We start from the raw sequence: 17298 nt of genomic DNA, 5'->3' as shown, positions 1-17298 counted from the left end.
CTATGCCGGAGCGTTATTTGAGTTGTTGCCAGTAGCAACCGGCACCATGGTTGGTGGACTTGCTGCAGCCTGCGCTGTGTTTGGCTCGCGAAATTTAGCACGTGATTACGGCGAAACGAACGGCGCGAACAGAGCTTACTGAGACTTTATCTTATCGCTTTATCTTGTAGCAGATCCGGGGACGAGGAGTATTTCTACCTACCTTTGTTGCCAATGAGGCCTAGGCAGTTGCTTTCATAGCTCGCAAACAAGACGGATACCGTTAACGCAGCTAGTTAAAGTGAATTCATCCGCTCTCTAACCTCTCAACCGGACGCCAGTACTGCGGCGACTAGACAGAACTAGACTACTAGACCACTGCAATGCTTGGACTTTAGTTTCAGCTGTTAATCAGCTGCAGGCGGGTCCTGTCGTAAAGAGCCGATGTGACTTTTGGAAAGCTGCCGCATCAGGAACCAGCTGGGACTATCTATGGGCATTTGATGCGTAAGTTTTAAATGTGTTTTCGGCATGCGGGTGCAACATGTTAAGATAACAAGTGTGTTGTTGGCAGGCGCTGCTGTTGGTTACAATGAAGTTTTTTAGTTCTAATTGTCCCATTTCGAAAGAACGTTTCTTTTTTCTTTTTCTTTTTTTTCTTTCTTTCTTTCTTTTTTTTTTTTTTTTTTTGGCGCTCTGTCGTGTGTGTTCCTCATCGGTGTCTCTCGTCTAAAATGTTGCGCATTCCAACCTCTAGAGATATGCTATACCAACACGCCCAGTCTTCAACCTTGTTTTATTATTATTATTATTATTTTTTTTTGCTTCGGATATATGACTTTTGTACAGCCGCCAGCCTATATAGTTGACTTATTTCACAAAATGTACGCTGCTAAATATGCGGTTAAACAAACGGACGATACCAACTTTAGGTTAAAAACTCGGCGAGTTGGGACACTTGCATCATGAAGAAAGCAGTGCAGTACACAAAGCAGAGACAGCGCCTGTCAAGTTCTTGCTTCCTGATTTTGTACCGCCTTTCACGCTTCTTTCTTCATACTGCAAGATATAGACTGTGCTTGGATGTTTCATATCCCGACGTTAGTTAACTTGCTGCATACTCTTGCCAGGAGTAGCACACTCTCGAGTTCAAAAAAAAAAAAAAAAAATGGTGTGGTTTAGCTTTGGTTAACCCTGGTTGATAGCGAAAGCATCACTACCCTGGCTAGGCCCTTTGTCGAGCGGTGGCATAGGTGTGGTTTCGCAATGATATAGACATGTTTGCAATGAATACAGTGTTTATTCATAATTTTTATGCCTATGAAGACACTGCGGTGATCAGTAAAGTAGTGAAACTTGGTTGCAACTCGCAGCCTGGCCCAACTCTACTCGGGCAACGGCGGCAATGTCTCCTTTCAGGGCTCCGTAAAGGCCTAAATATAGTCCGACGTGGCGTGAACACGCGCACACGTTATGTCACGTTGGCGAGAACAACAGCGGCTATAGTTCGACCAATGGTTCGACGTACTGGCGCCGCCAACGTCACCGTACGCGCGGCCAACGCGCTCCGACGCGCCCGGCGTCTGATGACGCTCGCCCGCGTGCCGATAACGTCGGACTGTAAACGCTCCTTAATGCTCTCTTGTGGCTTGACCTCTAGCTCTCAACGTGAAAACTGTTGAGTCGCCGACGGCTGCCCGAGGTAGCGTAATGAAGCTTTCGCTTCAAAATGGTCACACAGGGCGAAAAAATCGACCGCGCGGCGCTGCTAATAATACAAGCATAGTACATTCGCTCAAAAGTATGCCTGTGTGAGTGCAAAAGCTTCAGCGGAAGGCGCCGTAATAAGCGCAATTATAACCTACAAACTTTCTCCCACATTTATCGAAGCGCATGAAAAAGAGCACAAAATTATTATTCATAATTATACATTGTACTGTTAAGTAGTAACTCTGTTGTTTTTTTGCCATTATAAAGGCAAAATAACGTTCAGCATCGACCTCTCACGTGACCTCACATTGGATTTAAAATTTTTACCGGTATGTTCGCGTGCACGGCAGGCACGGATTCATTGGTTCGTACACTTAAGCTGGTTGCTTATTTTGTGCTAAAGCCAGTTTATTGTGCTTCGATGCGTCGCGTTATTTAACTTGGGGTGAAGTGACGCGTTTGCGAGCTGAAAGCTAGGTTACGGTCGTGAGCCACGCGGAACACGTCTGCATCGAAACTGAGCCGGATTCTGCTGCGATCTAGGAGGTTATATACTAAAGCAGCTCAACTGCCGCATTCGTCGTTCCAGCCAAGCAGGTTACAGTTAAATTCAAATTGTCACATACGACTACATCTACGTCGGCAGAACTTGCAGCCCTCCATGCATCTGTGGCCGAAGAGCCGGCACAGAAATGGGTCATATTTTGTGACTCTAGACAGCTCTTCACAGTATCGAGTCTGCCCTATGCAGGACTTACGAGCAGATGATATCCGCCATCAGGGAAGTACACCACCATGCTCTGGAAGCAGGGCACAACATCATCTTTCAGTGGATTCCTGCTCACTGTGGCATCATCGGCAACGACTTTGCTGGCAGGGCTGCCCGGTCTGCCCAAGAAGACACCCAGACGCGTCCAATACCTTTGGCGAGGACGGACACTGCCAGGGAACTTCGTCTGCTCGCACGCAAAAAGTCACAAGCTTTCTGGAGTTCAAGTGTCTTCAATTGCCGATTGTATAAGTTGGACCCCTTGCTACGGCATGCCAATCTAGCCTTTCCCGCGGCGAAAGAACCTTGCTGTGCCGGCCGCTTGGTCCTGGGAGTGGCGTTCACGAACGCTTACTCATATCGTATGGGAGTGGCCGAGAGCCCGATGTGCGGCTCCTGTAGGTGCGAGGTAACCACCGAGCGCCTATACGTATATTGTGTACCTGTCCTTGCTACGACGTACAAGCGCCTCTCTCTCAGGACAACTTTAAACCGACTGGACTCGAGGCCGTTCGCTGAGTCAAAGATACTCGGACCGTGGCTACACCCGTCACTGGCACAAAAGCGATTCGGGCACTATAGTAAACTACTTGAAGTGCACCGGTTTAAGAGACCGCTTATATAGTGTCCCTGTGCATCGTCACACGTGTACTCAGCACTCACTCTCTCCCTCTTTTGCTCATTCTACTCCCTTTTTTCCTTACCCATAGTGCAGGGTAGCAAACCGGACGCTCGTCTGGTTGACCTCCCTGCCTTTCCTCTCCTTGCTCTCTCTCTTCCGGAGTGGCAGCCGCTGCGGCCGCCTACGGGAGCGAGTGAAGCCACCGGCGGCCATCGCTCGAGTGCGTTTTCGTTTCCCCGATAAAAAATTGCACAAAAGATATTTATCTTACACAAGTATTTTACTTGCGATAAGGCAATTTAATTACAGTAATATATGATATTACATTGATTTTTTGTGTGCATGAAAGCGTTTTAATGATTAGCTTGTTTTAATGCGTAAGCATTCTTTGGCGAGTACCCCAGCTCCGTCACGCGAAAAGTGTAATGCCTTGTACCTGCACAAAAATGCGTAATTTGCGAAGACATTAAGTCGTTATAGTAGGGTAAATGTAGATGATTCGTAGCTTTATAAGTGATTAGGAACAATTTAAACCAATAAAAAATTGATCAGAGAGAATACCCATAGGGATACATACGGCTCCATAGAAAATGCGTGGGCCCCGCCGCGGTGGCTCAGTCAGCTAAGGCGTTGCACTGCTGAGCACGACATCGCGGGATCGAATCCCGGCCGCGGCGGCCGCATTTAGATGGAGGCGAAATGCAAAAACGCCCGTGTGCTTGCGTTGTAGTGCACGTTAAAGAACCCCAGGTGGTCAAAATTAATCCGGAGCCCTCCACTATGGCGTGCCTCAAAATCAGAACTGATTTTGGCACGTAAAACCCCAGAAAGAAAAGAAGTAGAAAATGCGTGGGGAAACTTAACGTAGGGATGGGCCAACTGAAACTTGGGGGTGGGCCAACTTGAAATTTGGGGATGGGCCAACTTGAAATTTGCACGTGTGCCAACTTAAAGTGAAATCCCAGCCCAACCACACGCAGCGATGTGCCAATGAGTATTTAAGGCGTAAATTTAACATCGAGACACGTGTAATGTAGTACATCATGTACGTATGTACGTGCACCTTCCCAGTGGTTCTCAATTGAAGCAAACGCACACCATACAGGCGGCCGTGTCGTGTATTCTTGTGTCTCTCCACTTTGTCCTGGTCAGTGCGCTGCTTCGCCAATACGGTACGATGAAAGAGAAAAGTGTACTTACAGGTGAAATGTTATTCCCGACGTCTTCTGAAGACGATATGTACAGCCTAAAGCAACGCAAGATTTCACCATGGCCTACTGAGGTGCTGCAATGCTCTAGAAAAGCATGCAACAACCATTAAATACAATTACAACAGCAGCGCGGCAGCACACTCCGTGCTCTGCTACTACGACTAACCACGGCGGCGCGAGCTTTTTGCCCCGAGCAAGATGGCGGCGACCAGCTTTTGTTTCGGTGAGCCACCCCCACTCCAGAAGTTTTAGTATATAACCTCCTTGGCTGCGACTGAGGACGGCAATACTGGTGAGTCGTTTAACATTGCTGCTTTAATCGTTATGTAATATTCGTCTCATTAATTTACAGGCGGTCAGGACCCTCCGTTGGTGTTTCCGAAATAAACCTTTAGTTCCGAGGCCGTCGTTATACACACACAATCACGAAAGAGAGAGAGAGCGATATCGTAACGCGCGTATATATATATATATATATATATATATATATATATATATATATATATATATATATATATATTTAGAGTCCGCCGGCAACTTCTTTCGTCCACAAAACCGAATAACAATTTGGTAAATTGAAGTGAAAGTACTGAATTAAACAGTTGCACGCATGATACTTCACCCATACTTCGTACTTGTTGGTTCCAAATGTTCTTGCTGTTCAGTTTGGTTTACCTTAGGGCATTTATTTTCGCAGTAGTGAAGCGGTACATCACGTTCGTGCAGGAAAAGAATGCATCAATTCTAATAACTTCATGTCTTTTACGCATTTGCTTGTGGAACCAGCAGTGTGATCTCTTCTAGTGTATAAATGAGCGCCCAAGTGTTCTCATTTGTGATTCTAATAATACTTAAGCTGTTGACACGCATTGTAGTTAGGCAGACATCAATTTTATGGACAATAGCACTGTTTATTTAATTAACATGCTGCTTAAGCACCCTAGAACTAGCAGTGTACATTTGCATGTGTTCTGCAGTCACAAACCAGTACAATATATATGTCAAACCTTCTTGCATTTCATATTGCAAAATTGTGCTTTTTCAATTTCTGATGCAGTCGAAATTTCTGTTCCAGACATGCAGTCAAGATGACGGCACCAGTGTAAAGCAACACACTCCACGCACTAAAGAGAAGCTACTGCCTGCTACAACAAGGCCATTGTGTGGACTTTGGCTGCTACTACAAGGTAAACAACACCGGGTTCAGAAATAAATATGCTTGATATATGCTGTATTGGCTTGCTAGTCTTGAGATACATGTCATTTGTTTGTAGCAGATAATATGAATGTTTGTTCATATTTACGGTTCAGCATAATTGGTCAAACATACAAAAAAAACAAAAAAAAAACTACCTGAGTTAGGATAATCTGTGCTGTATCTCATGTCTATCTGTTCGGTCCCAACAGAGTCTGCACCAAGCACATCTTGGTCCTCATCACAGAAGCCCACATCTACACCAACAGGAGGGGGCTTGAGCCGAATTTGCAAGGCTTTTACGCCACGAACAAAGATGCGGATGCAGAAGTATTTGTATGAGATATCAAGTCTCTACGGAGGACTGTGTCAAGACTGAAAAGAGCCTGTGCGACGAAGGCAAGCACTATACTTGTAGTCGGATGGCTGAATGTGCCGTAAGCGACCCGTGTACGTGAATGCTCACTATTTCTATGTGGATCTTAGCCAAAGTATAACGTATAATCTGAACCTTATGCGGTTACAGTCTCATTTCGCTGTTATCTCACTTGGTTATGGTCGCCGTGTTACGTTTCTTGGATGTGGCGGTCTGGTCAGTTGCATTGGGAAGCAGGGTTTCGAGGTATTTTATCCTGCAATCCGCACAGCGACATAGACTCCCAATTTACACGCACCGAGATTGGTGCTCCCCATTCCATCCTTTCCTGCTGCAGCCGTGGGCAAATTTGTGCTTGTGGCCTTCCTCGGCCGCGATTTGGCGTCAGCGGGGACCAGCATACGCGCTGACATGGTCCGACGTGTATGAAGTTGATAGCACGTGGGTGGAAAAGCCCGCAAAAGTGACTGCCGAAGGTGATGCCCACGAAACCAACCATGTCCGTATTGAGAGATAGAGGGGCACTAAGTGTGAGCGACACATTAGCGGCCCCCGAAGGACCAAAAAAGAAGCCGTGGTGATTGGAACGGAGCAACGCTAAATTCCGGGGTATAGTTCATGTCGCTGTGTTGGCTGCGGCAGCAGATGCCTGCGTCCCCCAATTGCTTCGCAATGCAAGTTGCTCATCTTTAACGGCGACTGTCGGTGCAAACAGGTGGGACACTCTGTCCAATCTGCTTGCGATAGTCACTCGTTACCAGACAGCTATGTGCGACGACGAAGGTGAGCTGTTTACGAGCGCGCGTTAATGATTCCAGCGTATCTCGACATGCAAATTTTATTTCTGCTCTTGTACGAGAAGAAGCACTGTTTGTCTTCTGCCAATAAAGTCGGACGTTCTGTTCACTCACTTGTGGCTTGTTTGTATGAACGTCAGTAGATGTTCTTTGGTCTGCTTGCAATTAGAACGCACCAGCTACGCGGCAGCCATGGTAATGAGGCATACCGCAAAGCCAGCAGGGCGAGCACGGCGCGTGTCACCGCACGCTACCGGTGGAAAGCGGCCATATTGGATTGGAAAAAAAAAATATTCCGCTTTCTGTTTGAGCAGCGCCATCTGTCTTATACCTACGTAAGTCCCATGCGTTTTCGCTGCTTATTTTCGTACGATAGTGGAAGATACAGTTTCCCTTCTCTAAAGCTGATTCTTTATTCCACGCTGTTGCTTTGGTAAAAGTAGGTAGCCGCTACTGTTGACCAACGTTATAAGCAGATGAGTCATATGCGGGCAATGTTTTAATTACTAGACAAATGCAAATTCTTAAGTTGACTGCTCGAGTGTCAACAGGGATTGTTTCTCAGTAGCAAAAAAAAAAAAAAAAAAAAAAGTAAACCCAGCATGTCTTCATGGAGCCGCTGTTTTGTATAGTTGCGAAATCCGGAGCATCCTTTGTGCGGCCAGCTCTATTCGCGATTGTAGCATCCGGCTCGAAATACTGTTGCAAATACTGGCGTTCCGTCGGAATCACATAGGCGACCTTACTATGAGCCTTCTGATTATCGCAGTGCAGGCTAAACTAAGACAAAGAAGAAATTTCAGCAGCGCTGGTTGAAATATCCTTTGTTAACGAGCATGCATCAGTAAACGGCGGCAACAGCCAGAGCTTCACACGTTTTTGTGTCATCGGTGTGTATTTGGCGAGGAAGGACATACCCGTGTATCGTAAACTAAACATTGAGTATTTGTCTTAATTACTTTCGTAGCCAAGTATGATCCGTAAATCTTTGTGTGCAGAGGTAAGTATAACTGTTCATTTATGGGCTGCGTTACTGGAATAAGGTAAGAAAATGTTTGAAATTGTGAAAGGCTGACAACAAGTACATCTGATGTTTAGAATAGAAACGTCCCGCAGACGACACGAATCGCACGGCCATATCGAGCAACTGAAACTCGCTATTTTAGATAGAAACGGAAGGCACGCTGATACGCAAGTCACCCTCCTTTTAACTCTCGTGCTGTCATATCACGCTGCTTCTTCCGAGAATTCCGAGGCCTCTTCCAACTGCGGTGCACAGCCACACGAGCCTCGGTAGATCGGAACATGCGAACCATTGTCATTCTCAATAAGAGAGGACATGTTCCCTTGTTCGACCGTTTACACACCGGCCGGTTTGGCCGATGCATGCCTTGCCAAAGCTCCGAATAGCTGTGGAGCTGTGGCAATGTAGAGCTCTGTTGTTTTCTCCGGCATGTTCCTCCCAACATACTTAAAATTCCTACCAGATTCCGTCTTGACATGTCCGATAGTTATGAAACGACGTATTATTGAGATCTCCAAAAGCGCACTTCAAGAATGTTGGCAATTTTTTTTCCTAACGCGCAGAATTTATACTCACACTTTCAACTTTGCCCCCACATCACCTTTCCCAACATCTATAAATTTCATTGCGTTACTTCGAATGGCGGTGTCAGTTAATTTTCGTCGACATTTAGAACAGGCCTTCTCCACCGCAAGCCGTCAGGAAAACGGCAATATGAACTTTCATATGTGTAACGGTTAGCAACCATTAAATTTACGCATGCTACTTTGATTATTTCGCCATGTTTAACGGACAAAAAAGATGAGAGTGAGAGAGGCACTATTTCCTGCAGCGCAGTATATGGAGCACGCACTTCAGGCTGTCAAGTTCCAGAAGATGTGGGTTCTGCGTTTCCGGCAAACAATGTCAGAGATCGGTGAAAGGTGTGCAGTTTTCTTGAAAAGGCAAAATTTCTCAACGCAAGCGACTCATGCACCGCTGTGCATGCGTCTAGACTTCTCGGCGTCGAGATCGCAACTCGAGCGCTGCGAGGCTTCCTAATCGACACTCGCCGTATAGTCTTTGAAAAAAAAAAAAACAATTTTCTGTGTGCCTGTCTCAGTGAATGAGCTGTTGTGAAGCTGAGCACGGGGTTACAGTTTCCATTTCCGGCCGCCATCTGACCGGGGGAAAACGCGAAGACGCTGGCATATTTAGATGTTGGTGTGCCTGGTCAAAATAATGCAGATCCCTCCACTGCGACGTGTCAATTTTTTGGGACTTTGAACCGCATCGATAAGCCAATGAAATGCACGGCTTTCAGCGAAAGTTTGTCACTGAAGGTTGCATGCTTGGCGAATTATTCCTCTGGCACACGCATTTCCTGCGCTATAGCGTAAGTCAAGAATCGTAGACAATCCTGCTGGTCTATCTTTCCACCAATAGACAAACTGGAGATGGTGACATCACGAGGATATGGTGCTGCTGTGCACGGTCACACTCAACACTCCGTGCAGATAAACACAAAGTCTGCAATGTAGATTGTCGCGAATTTTCTCTGAAAGCAAAATAAATAGACGTAGCTTCATGACGTACTTCGCAAATGTTATTGTTTGAAGCGGCGAATAACGAATGAATGTCAACGTTGTGATCTACTCTTTAACATTCAGCTTGTCTACGTACCACCATTTCATTTTCAATCCTAAAAAAAAAATGTCCAGGGGCAACACACGCGCACGGCAGGCTATTAAGGAAAGTGGTGCGATTGCGAAGTTGAAGCTAGCCAGTGCACAAGGCACATACGATTGTTGAGTATGCCGCGTTGGCATCTGCAGCTTTGACACACTCTTCCGCTAACTTGCAGTAAAGCGCTTCTGTTTCTGTCCCAACATATTTTTTTTTGTGTAAGCCCGAAAACTTCGCGGGAGCATAAAAATGGGCCTCCGCGCCCATTGATCATGGACTCTAGGTGTGGTCGGCAACGAGTTTGGTGGCTTTTTGCGAGTGCACTAGTCGCTGGTGTGGTTTAAGGACGCGAAATATCAACATCAAAGTAATTCTTTTTTCTTTCTTTCATTTCAGTTTGTACAGATATTCAAGACGTCTTCTCTCCCCACCTGCGGGAAGGCGATGGAGCCACCACCGTCAAAGCGCAAGGGCCGCTCGAGGCGTCGGAATCGCCGACGAAGAGGGAACCAAGGCTTAATACCTGACGAAGCACCACACTTCAGCTCTACTCGGCACTCAGCAGAGAGCGAAACGTTCGGCGAACTTCCGCCGTCGGATACGCCTGGGTTTTCTGATGAAGGGGGTGCCTCGGCGTTGGCTCAAACCGCTCGCGCAAGATACCGAACCAGGGCCAAGAGGGGTACCACGCTGGGAAGAGCAAGACCCCCATTTACAGGAGGTCCTGACAGAGGAGGGCGTCGGGGAGGGCGAACCCCACAAGATGGGCACCCGTGCAGCAGTGCTCGAAGTACAAGTAATGGCTCATTCGACGACGCTCCTTCCGAGCCGTGTCCTCCGGAGAGCGCTAGGGCAGTAGGTGGCTGCCTGCAAGACGAGAACATTCCAGACGATGACACTCCGAAGAACGACTGCGATGACCGGTGGATGTTCGCGGCTGCAGCAGATCGTTCCTCGGCGATCAAGGCGGTGCCCTTCCCGACGTTCGTTGAGATAACATCCGCCATCATGTGCCGGCGCGAAGAAATTGGACCTGCGAGCGAAAAGTCAATCTCGTTGTACATCCACGACTGCTACCTGCACGCGGTTTCCTCGGATGTGCGAGCTACGCTCGGCAGCTTCTGCCTTGTTCCCAACAGGGGCCTAGGCCGCGTCGTAACGACCGTCAACTGCGACCCGGCCTCGCTTCGTGGCGTTGCCGTCGCCTTCTGCGATCAGGAACGTCAGTACATATGCTATGGAGAGATCCTGAAACTCGATGGGAAACGAGTCGCCTTGCTGTACGGTGGCCTGGGAGTTACCGACGACAATGAAAGTCACGAATTTGTTCTGGTCAACTTGAATTTGGACGCGAGCTGCTTCATCAACCATCTCGCTTCACTACGTACAAAATCAGTTGACGACTTGGATCGAGTGAAATCGATGCTTCTAGGTGAAGGCTGTCAACCTCTTGAGTCTGGACATGAGGTCGCCCAGGGCCAGGCTGTAATGCAAGCTACGCTTGACTCGTCATTGGACAGCAAGCTGGCAAGGACTCTTGACGAAGATCAAGTGGTCGCAGTAAGAGCTGCAGTTGCTTCTGATAGAGGCTGTGCTAATTCACGCGCCGTCTGGAACCGGCGACAAAGAGCTGCTGAGGGCCGCTGTGCAATTGACTCTTACTGTGGATGGCTTGAAGAGCCGAGGGCCTGTGCTTGTTGTAGGTAGCGGGCTAGCCCCTATCTTCAAAAATGAGCCAGACGGCTTATTTTGTTTGGATGTCGAAGTCGACAAAGCAGCAGGTGCCGTTGGAGAATCTGTCTCAGATATTTTACCGAAAGAAAAAATGAACGAGTGTCTCCTAAGAATCAGCAAGGTGTTGAAAGACCTGAACAGCTTGAAGTGTGCTATACTCCACCAGTCTCGATTTCAAGGGATCACCCGCGAGTTCTCAACTAAAAGGAATGAGGAAATAAACTGCGTAGAAAGGTGGCTGATGCACGGAGTTAGTCGCAAGGACATGTTGACTGCTGTGTCACCCGCCGATATGGATGCTTACCGCGAAGACTGTCAGTACGCGATGAAAGGAAGCGGGGTACCCACCAATTCAAATCGTTCAGTTGGCTTTCGTTATGAGAGGGCTACGCAAACTTCCCAAGGCGCCGAAGGTGTCTCTGACGATGTGAAAACCGTTTACATCTGGAAAACTCTCAAGGCTACTCGTGCGCACGAATTTCATGAGGAACAGACCAATATTATTCAGATGGAGCGGTGCCAACGATGGCAGCTATACAAGCAGTGGATTGTGTGCCTGAGGCGAAATATCCTCGATAAACTTGAAGACGCTCAACGCGAAGTATTGCATTGCTACCTCCACTGCGGTAAAATGCTATCCGAGAATGTCTCGCGTGCGACTTCCGGGACGTCTGTTATTGTGGCCTCTGTGACTACAGCCATCGCGCATGGCGCCGTCATTGACTCAATGCAACCTAAGGCCTTGGTTGTGTTCCGAGCGCACCAAGTCCCATCTTTGCTTGCTGGTAGTCTCTTCTGTAACAGCATTTCAAAGCTCGTTTTCATAGGCGATGGCGTATGTTCAAAGGGAACACTATCTTCGTCACTTTGGTCTTGCGCATTCAGCACTCAAGGCTTTGAGTTACATGAACTAAGCGTTCAGTATTTCCTCTCGCAGCCGGTCTGCAACCTACTAGCACCGTTCACAAAAAATGTGCTGCAGTCTGGCTGCAGCATTGAGGCTGTCAGAGGCGTTGCAGAACCTGTGCAGTTTTTCGACATTCCCGACAAAGAAGAAGCAGTCTTGATGATATCCCGGTTGTGTCTTCATTTTCAGACACACGGCTACCATGCGAGAGACGTGACTATTGTTACCCTATCGCCTTCTGCTGCTGTGGCAGCGCAGACGCTGGTCGAAAAGCTGCGGCAGGTAGGGTGTGCACATGCAGTGCGGTCTGTCAAAACTTTAGGTTCCACTTTTTGCAAAATCCTGATCTTGCTTGTCAGTTCGGGCGCACGTGGCTCAGATCTTGCATCTGCTCTCAGCAGAGCGCGTTGCGCAGTGTACGGTTTCGGAAGGCTCGCAAACGCTGACGAGAGCTGCCAGAACGTCTTCAACACGGCCCACGAAAGCAACAGGTCTGCCAGTCCAGCTCTTTCTTTGTCCTGTGTGCGCCACCCTGGAACCGTCGTGCGTATCGAATCGGGAGACGATTTTGTGACAAAGATGCAGCAAACTGGGGGGTGCATGCAATCATGCGGTGCTAAGAAACGCTGCAGTCACGTGTGCTTACAGATGTGCCACAGTGGGGATCACCCCGATTTTTGTGACCAGCCCTGCTTGAAATATATTTGCAGTCGGAAACATCCCTGTCTTAACAAGTGCTCCGAGCGCTGCACTCAGCGGTGCATGGTTGACGTCACTGAAAAACTGCCTTATTGTACCCACACTGCTACATTTCCTTGTTACAAGTGGGAAGCTGGTTATGTACCAGTGCCTGGTACAGTCAGCCGATACGGTCCGCACCAGTACAAGTGCCCGGTGCCAGTTACTGTTGACCGGGAGTGCGGACATAAGTTGCAGATTACCTGCTTTGAGTACCGGAATCAGTCCACAGTGGTCACAAATTCCTCTGCAGTTGGACGTCTGGGACAGCAAGTCAACTTGCCTCCGTGCCAAAGATCTGTGCTAGTGACCCCTTCCTGCGGTCACACAAAGTCCATCCAGTGTTGCGACAAAGCTGGATATCGGTGCGACGTGTCGGTAACGGTTGTGCGTCCTTGCGGTCACTCTTGTTACGTCTCCTGCGGAGCGGACCGCAGGGTTCTTCCGCCATGCACTGTGCGAGTCGAAGTTGTGCTAGACTGCGGTCATTTAGCTTACGGGTCTTGCTACAGAACCTCCTCGTTGAAGTGTACAGTGTTCGTGAAGAGAACATTGATTTGTGGCCACACACTTCACGCGCTTTGCAGCGAACCTAGTCCCCCGTGCCGAGTTGTTGTTTTTGGGACACATTCATGCGGCCGCGTTCTCTCCACGCACTGTTGCAACAGAGAATATCCGTGCCCCTGGCGATGTGGTTACGTATTCCGCTGTAATCACCCGTGCCGATTGCCGTGCGGGAACCACCCTCACGAGGACAAGTGCCAGGATTGCAACGACAATTGCTCAATTTTATAATGACTGCCAATATTGAGGGTCTGAAAATGTCTAGATTATGCTTATTTTACCAAAGAAAAAAAAATGTTCACGCCTGCGAGTACTTTAGCTTTCTTCAGTTATTATCTGCATGGTAGCGTGAGCCCGAAGTGGTTTCAAGAGCCCAAAGAGGAGCGAGGTCCGGAAGGCATCACCTTATGAACCGCAGCAATCTAGTGATCTAATATGTTCTACGTGGAGAATTCGGGCTGTTTATCATCGTACATGATGCGCGCGCTAAAATGACAAGTTCAACATGACACGAATAAAGTATTTAAAGAACAGTTTTATGGGGGAAAGTGTCCTTCGGTGTACGAGAGTTCTGACCCTCAGTTTCGTTGCACCGCACTTTAGGCAGTCACAGACACTAGACTTGGTCACTGGTTGGCTCCTGGTTAACCTGCATTGTGAATTTGTTTCATTGTTGCACGCATGAAATATTCGAGACCGCCGCGGCGACTCAGCATGCATGCCTACGGCGCTTTGCGGCGGAGCGTGAGGTCGCCCGTTCGATTTCTGGCCACGGCAACTAGGAGGGGGAGCCGCTTTGTATGGCGCATTCGGTGCACGTCAAGGGACCCCGTGAGTCCGTAATTAACCCTGAGCCTTCCCACTACCGCGTTGTCAAAGCCAGTGCTATCGGACGTTACGAACACCACAATATCGTGCATTTATTGCGTGAAAATGCAAGCACCGCACAAGAGCAAACGCTGTTCACTTGCGGAAGTCACAGTAGAATCGAGTGCCTCGTTTTCTAAGATACCGACACGTGATGGTAGCCATTGAAAGATTGTTCTTTCCTGAAACTCGATTTCATAGGCCGCCTTGTAAACCGCCCGTAATGAATGTCACTGAAAATGATGTAATAAAATGGTATTTATAAGACAAGCAAGTGTATACGCAGAACACTAGGCTCTTAAACGTCCTTCAATACTAGGTAAGAATGTTAGCTGACTCTGCGAAAAAAAAAAAAAAAGAGAGGGGAGTGGGGGCACTTGACTGATGGATAGCTTTGGTAGCATGGAATTCGTGTTTCAATGTTTGCTCTCTGGCAGGCTTGCATGCTCAAAGTTCACGGCGGCATTGCTCATCACTGAGAAAGAATAGGAAAGGGAGAGAGGTTCACCAGGTTGCACCTGGTTTGCTACGCCGCATTCGGGGAGAAGGAAGTGGGCAGAAAAGGGAAAAACCCGCCGTGGTTGCTTAGTGGATGTGGTGTTGGGCTGCTAAGCTCGATGTCGCGGGATCGAATCCCGGCCACGGCCGCCGCATTTCGTTGGGGGCGGAATGCGAAAAACACCCGTATACTTAGATTTAGGTGCACGTTAAAGAACCCATGGTCGAAATTTTCCGGAGTACCCCACTACGGCGCGCCTCATAATCAGATCGTGGTTTTGGCACGTAAAACCCCATAATTTAATAGTAATATTTTTAGAAAAGGGAACATGAAATGAATAAGTGATAGTTATAACTGTATTTAAACACCTACACACACACACGAAAGTTAAAAGAACGAGCTTGGCGACATGACTCTACCTCGTATCGGTGGAAATCTTCACATCATTGTCGCCATGAGAACGTTATAGTTGGTGCGCACCAATGTAAAATGTACGCGTAACTTCACGTGGCTAAAGGTTAAAGTTCTGGATGGAGCGGTACGCGTCGCGCTGATGGTGGTCTCGCGAAACGCGCATCCCGATTTCGCTTTATACCTGTCGGACGAGCAAATGGTAGATCATGTAACTGCCGACAACGTTTCATCTAATATAGCGTGCCAACTATCATTAGCCGCGTTCACCTCTTCGGTAGAAACTTCCAGAAAATATGCTCGCCAATGGTGCGGTAGATCTCAGCAATCGCCCTAATTTGGCAACAAGCTCAGTCTCATGAGTGGGCGTTAGAAAAATATGAAAAATTGTTGACAGCTTCCAAGACACGTTGGCTAACATGACCCAAGAACAGCGCGAACCACCGACGCACGGGAAGAAATACGTGTGTGGTTAGGGTGGAGAACTACAAATACGGGCGTTGTGCTTGTCGTTTTTTTTTTCCCTACCACAGACTCCCGCACTTCGGTCTTTGTAAGTTATGAACTTCGACCAAATTGCCCTAATAGCTGTCTTGGTTGACGAACACTGAAGAAAATGGGCGAATGTGCCATTAACCTAACCAGTAAATATTAAGTTCATAGATGTGAGTGGCAGATGAAAGGATATACGTGTTAAATCTAATTCACAGATGGAGGAACAGCAGACTGGATAGGCACACTGGATTAAATTAAAATGAAGACCAAATGTATCAAGAGATAGAAGCTTATAAGGATTCAAAGCGCTGAGCAGTATAGTAGAAAGCTAACAGTATATACTCTTCGACACCATATAAGGCAGAAAATTTGCCGATGACGACTATTCTTCAGTAGTCTCTGTAATTAGCAGAGAAACTATTCAGTATGTTTTATTATTGTGTCGAAGTATCTATATGAAGGTAAATAAGGACATACCATGTCGATGTCTATTATGATAGATGGAGAGAAGAAATGAACCTGGTGATAAAAAGGTATTCTTACTACTTCCATGCAACAACAATGCAACAATGAGATCAACATTGAAGATTTACGTGTTTGCCTGTAGTGTAGCAAGTGCAGCAGCACAGACCAATGCACTTGAGCTTGACAAACCCGCCGACTGTGGCACGGTGCCATTAACCATGACGTCCAAGCCAGGCAGAGAGACACACAGTTCACAAGCTCCTGCGTCTTCTACAGCTGCTTTAACTCCACACATAAAATAACATAAAATAGTGATGCCAGCAGGGTTGAACGTCATCTATCTTTAAGCCATCTATGGGCGCTGACTTTGCTGAGTAGCTAGGGTAACAGCTGTCAACATTGGCCAGCTGCAACATTGTCGTGTTTTCGTGTCCGCAGGCCAGTAATATGTCCTGTTGGACTGCCATTGATAGAACAGCATATCCACAGTAGTCAATATGCTCGCCAATCAGGTTAACCCGTCCGGGCGCCCTGACGTAAAACTCGGGATCACTGCCAAATGTTGCGCGGTACTTCGAGCGGATCAGCTCCAAACGCTCGCGATGGTCTTGATCACAAACGTCAGCTAGTTTCACCCGTGGCGGGCATTCCATTGTGTGCCTGCATAACGTCTGTGTCAGGCTTCAGAAACATTTTTCTCACCCGAGAATCGCAGCTTATCTGTCTATGCGTAATGACTGCAATCGTACTGACGCGGCTAGCAAAGTATATATATTAAAAAAAAATACCCGGGATAAACATTTTTAAACGAACGCGCCAGAATACCAACGTTCACTTTGATAGCGATCGAGCCCGATCGGGATCAAATTTTTCGATGGCGGTTGGCTCCCTTGCGCAAGCTGTTGCTAGGAAGTCAACTGAGAAATTCGATCCCGATAGGGCTCAAAGTGCCTGTGTGAAGCCACCATCGTATGTTTTTGCAAGATACACCTAAAAATAAGCACAAGTGTACTCTACAAACTTCGGTAATAGTGCATGATTTCGTAAATATTTTAATGCGCTGGGCGGCTATTCCTGTGTCATAGACATCTTCGGTGTAATACATTCCTCGCTGTTTCTGCTAAATAATATACACGTGGATTAACGGACAACGCCTTTGCGACAGTGTCAGGCGTAATTCGCGGCGATCGCTCAAAGGAACGTATACCACATAGACTAATACGACTGGAAAAGGCTTCTGATTTATTCGGCAGGTATATTATCGGGGTTC

At 47.5% G+C, this 17298-nt stretch overlaps 1 protein-coding gene across 2 annotated transcripts; it reads left to right on the top strand.

Moving 5' to 3' along the window:
* Positions 1-203: 203 nt before the first annotated feature.
* On the top strand, positions 204-13812 carry LOC125944672 (NFX1-type zinc finger-containing protein 1-like). 2 transcript variants are annotated; one of them, XM_049665400.1, is made up of 2 exons: positions 204-486; positions 9745-13812. In XM_049665400.1, exon 2 carries the CDS (start codon positions 9793-9795, stop codon positions 11053-11055), a length of 1263 nt encoding a protein of 420 aa, XP_049521357.1. In that variant the 5' UTR covers positions 204-486; positions 9745-9792; the 3' UTR covers positions 11056-13812. The 2 variants fall into 2 exon arrangements, with proteins under 2 accessions (XP_049521357.1, XP_049521356.1); XM_049665399.1 differs by having other exon boundaries at positions 213-486.
* The last annotated feature ends 3486 nt before the right edge of the window (positions 13813-17298 follow it).

This window comes from Dermacentor silvarum, chromosome 4, assembly GCF_013339745.2.
Source record: "Dermacentor silvarum isolate Dsil-2018 chromosome 4, BIME_Dsil_1.4, whole genome shotgun sequence".
Lineage (NCBI taxonomy): Eukaryota > Metazoa > Arthropoda > Arachnida > Ixodida > Ixodidae > Dermacentor > Dermacentor silvarum.
The sequence above is the reverse complement of the archived record's forward strand: the minus strand, read 5'-3'. Positions and strand labels throughout refer to the sequence as shown.

Bases quoted from the DNA above. Each gene is read 5' to 3' on its own strand.
- LOC125944672 (XM_049665399.1), top strand. From the start codon at position 11,174: ATGAACGAGTGTCTCCTAAGAATCAGCAAGGTGTTGAAAGACCTGAAC.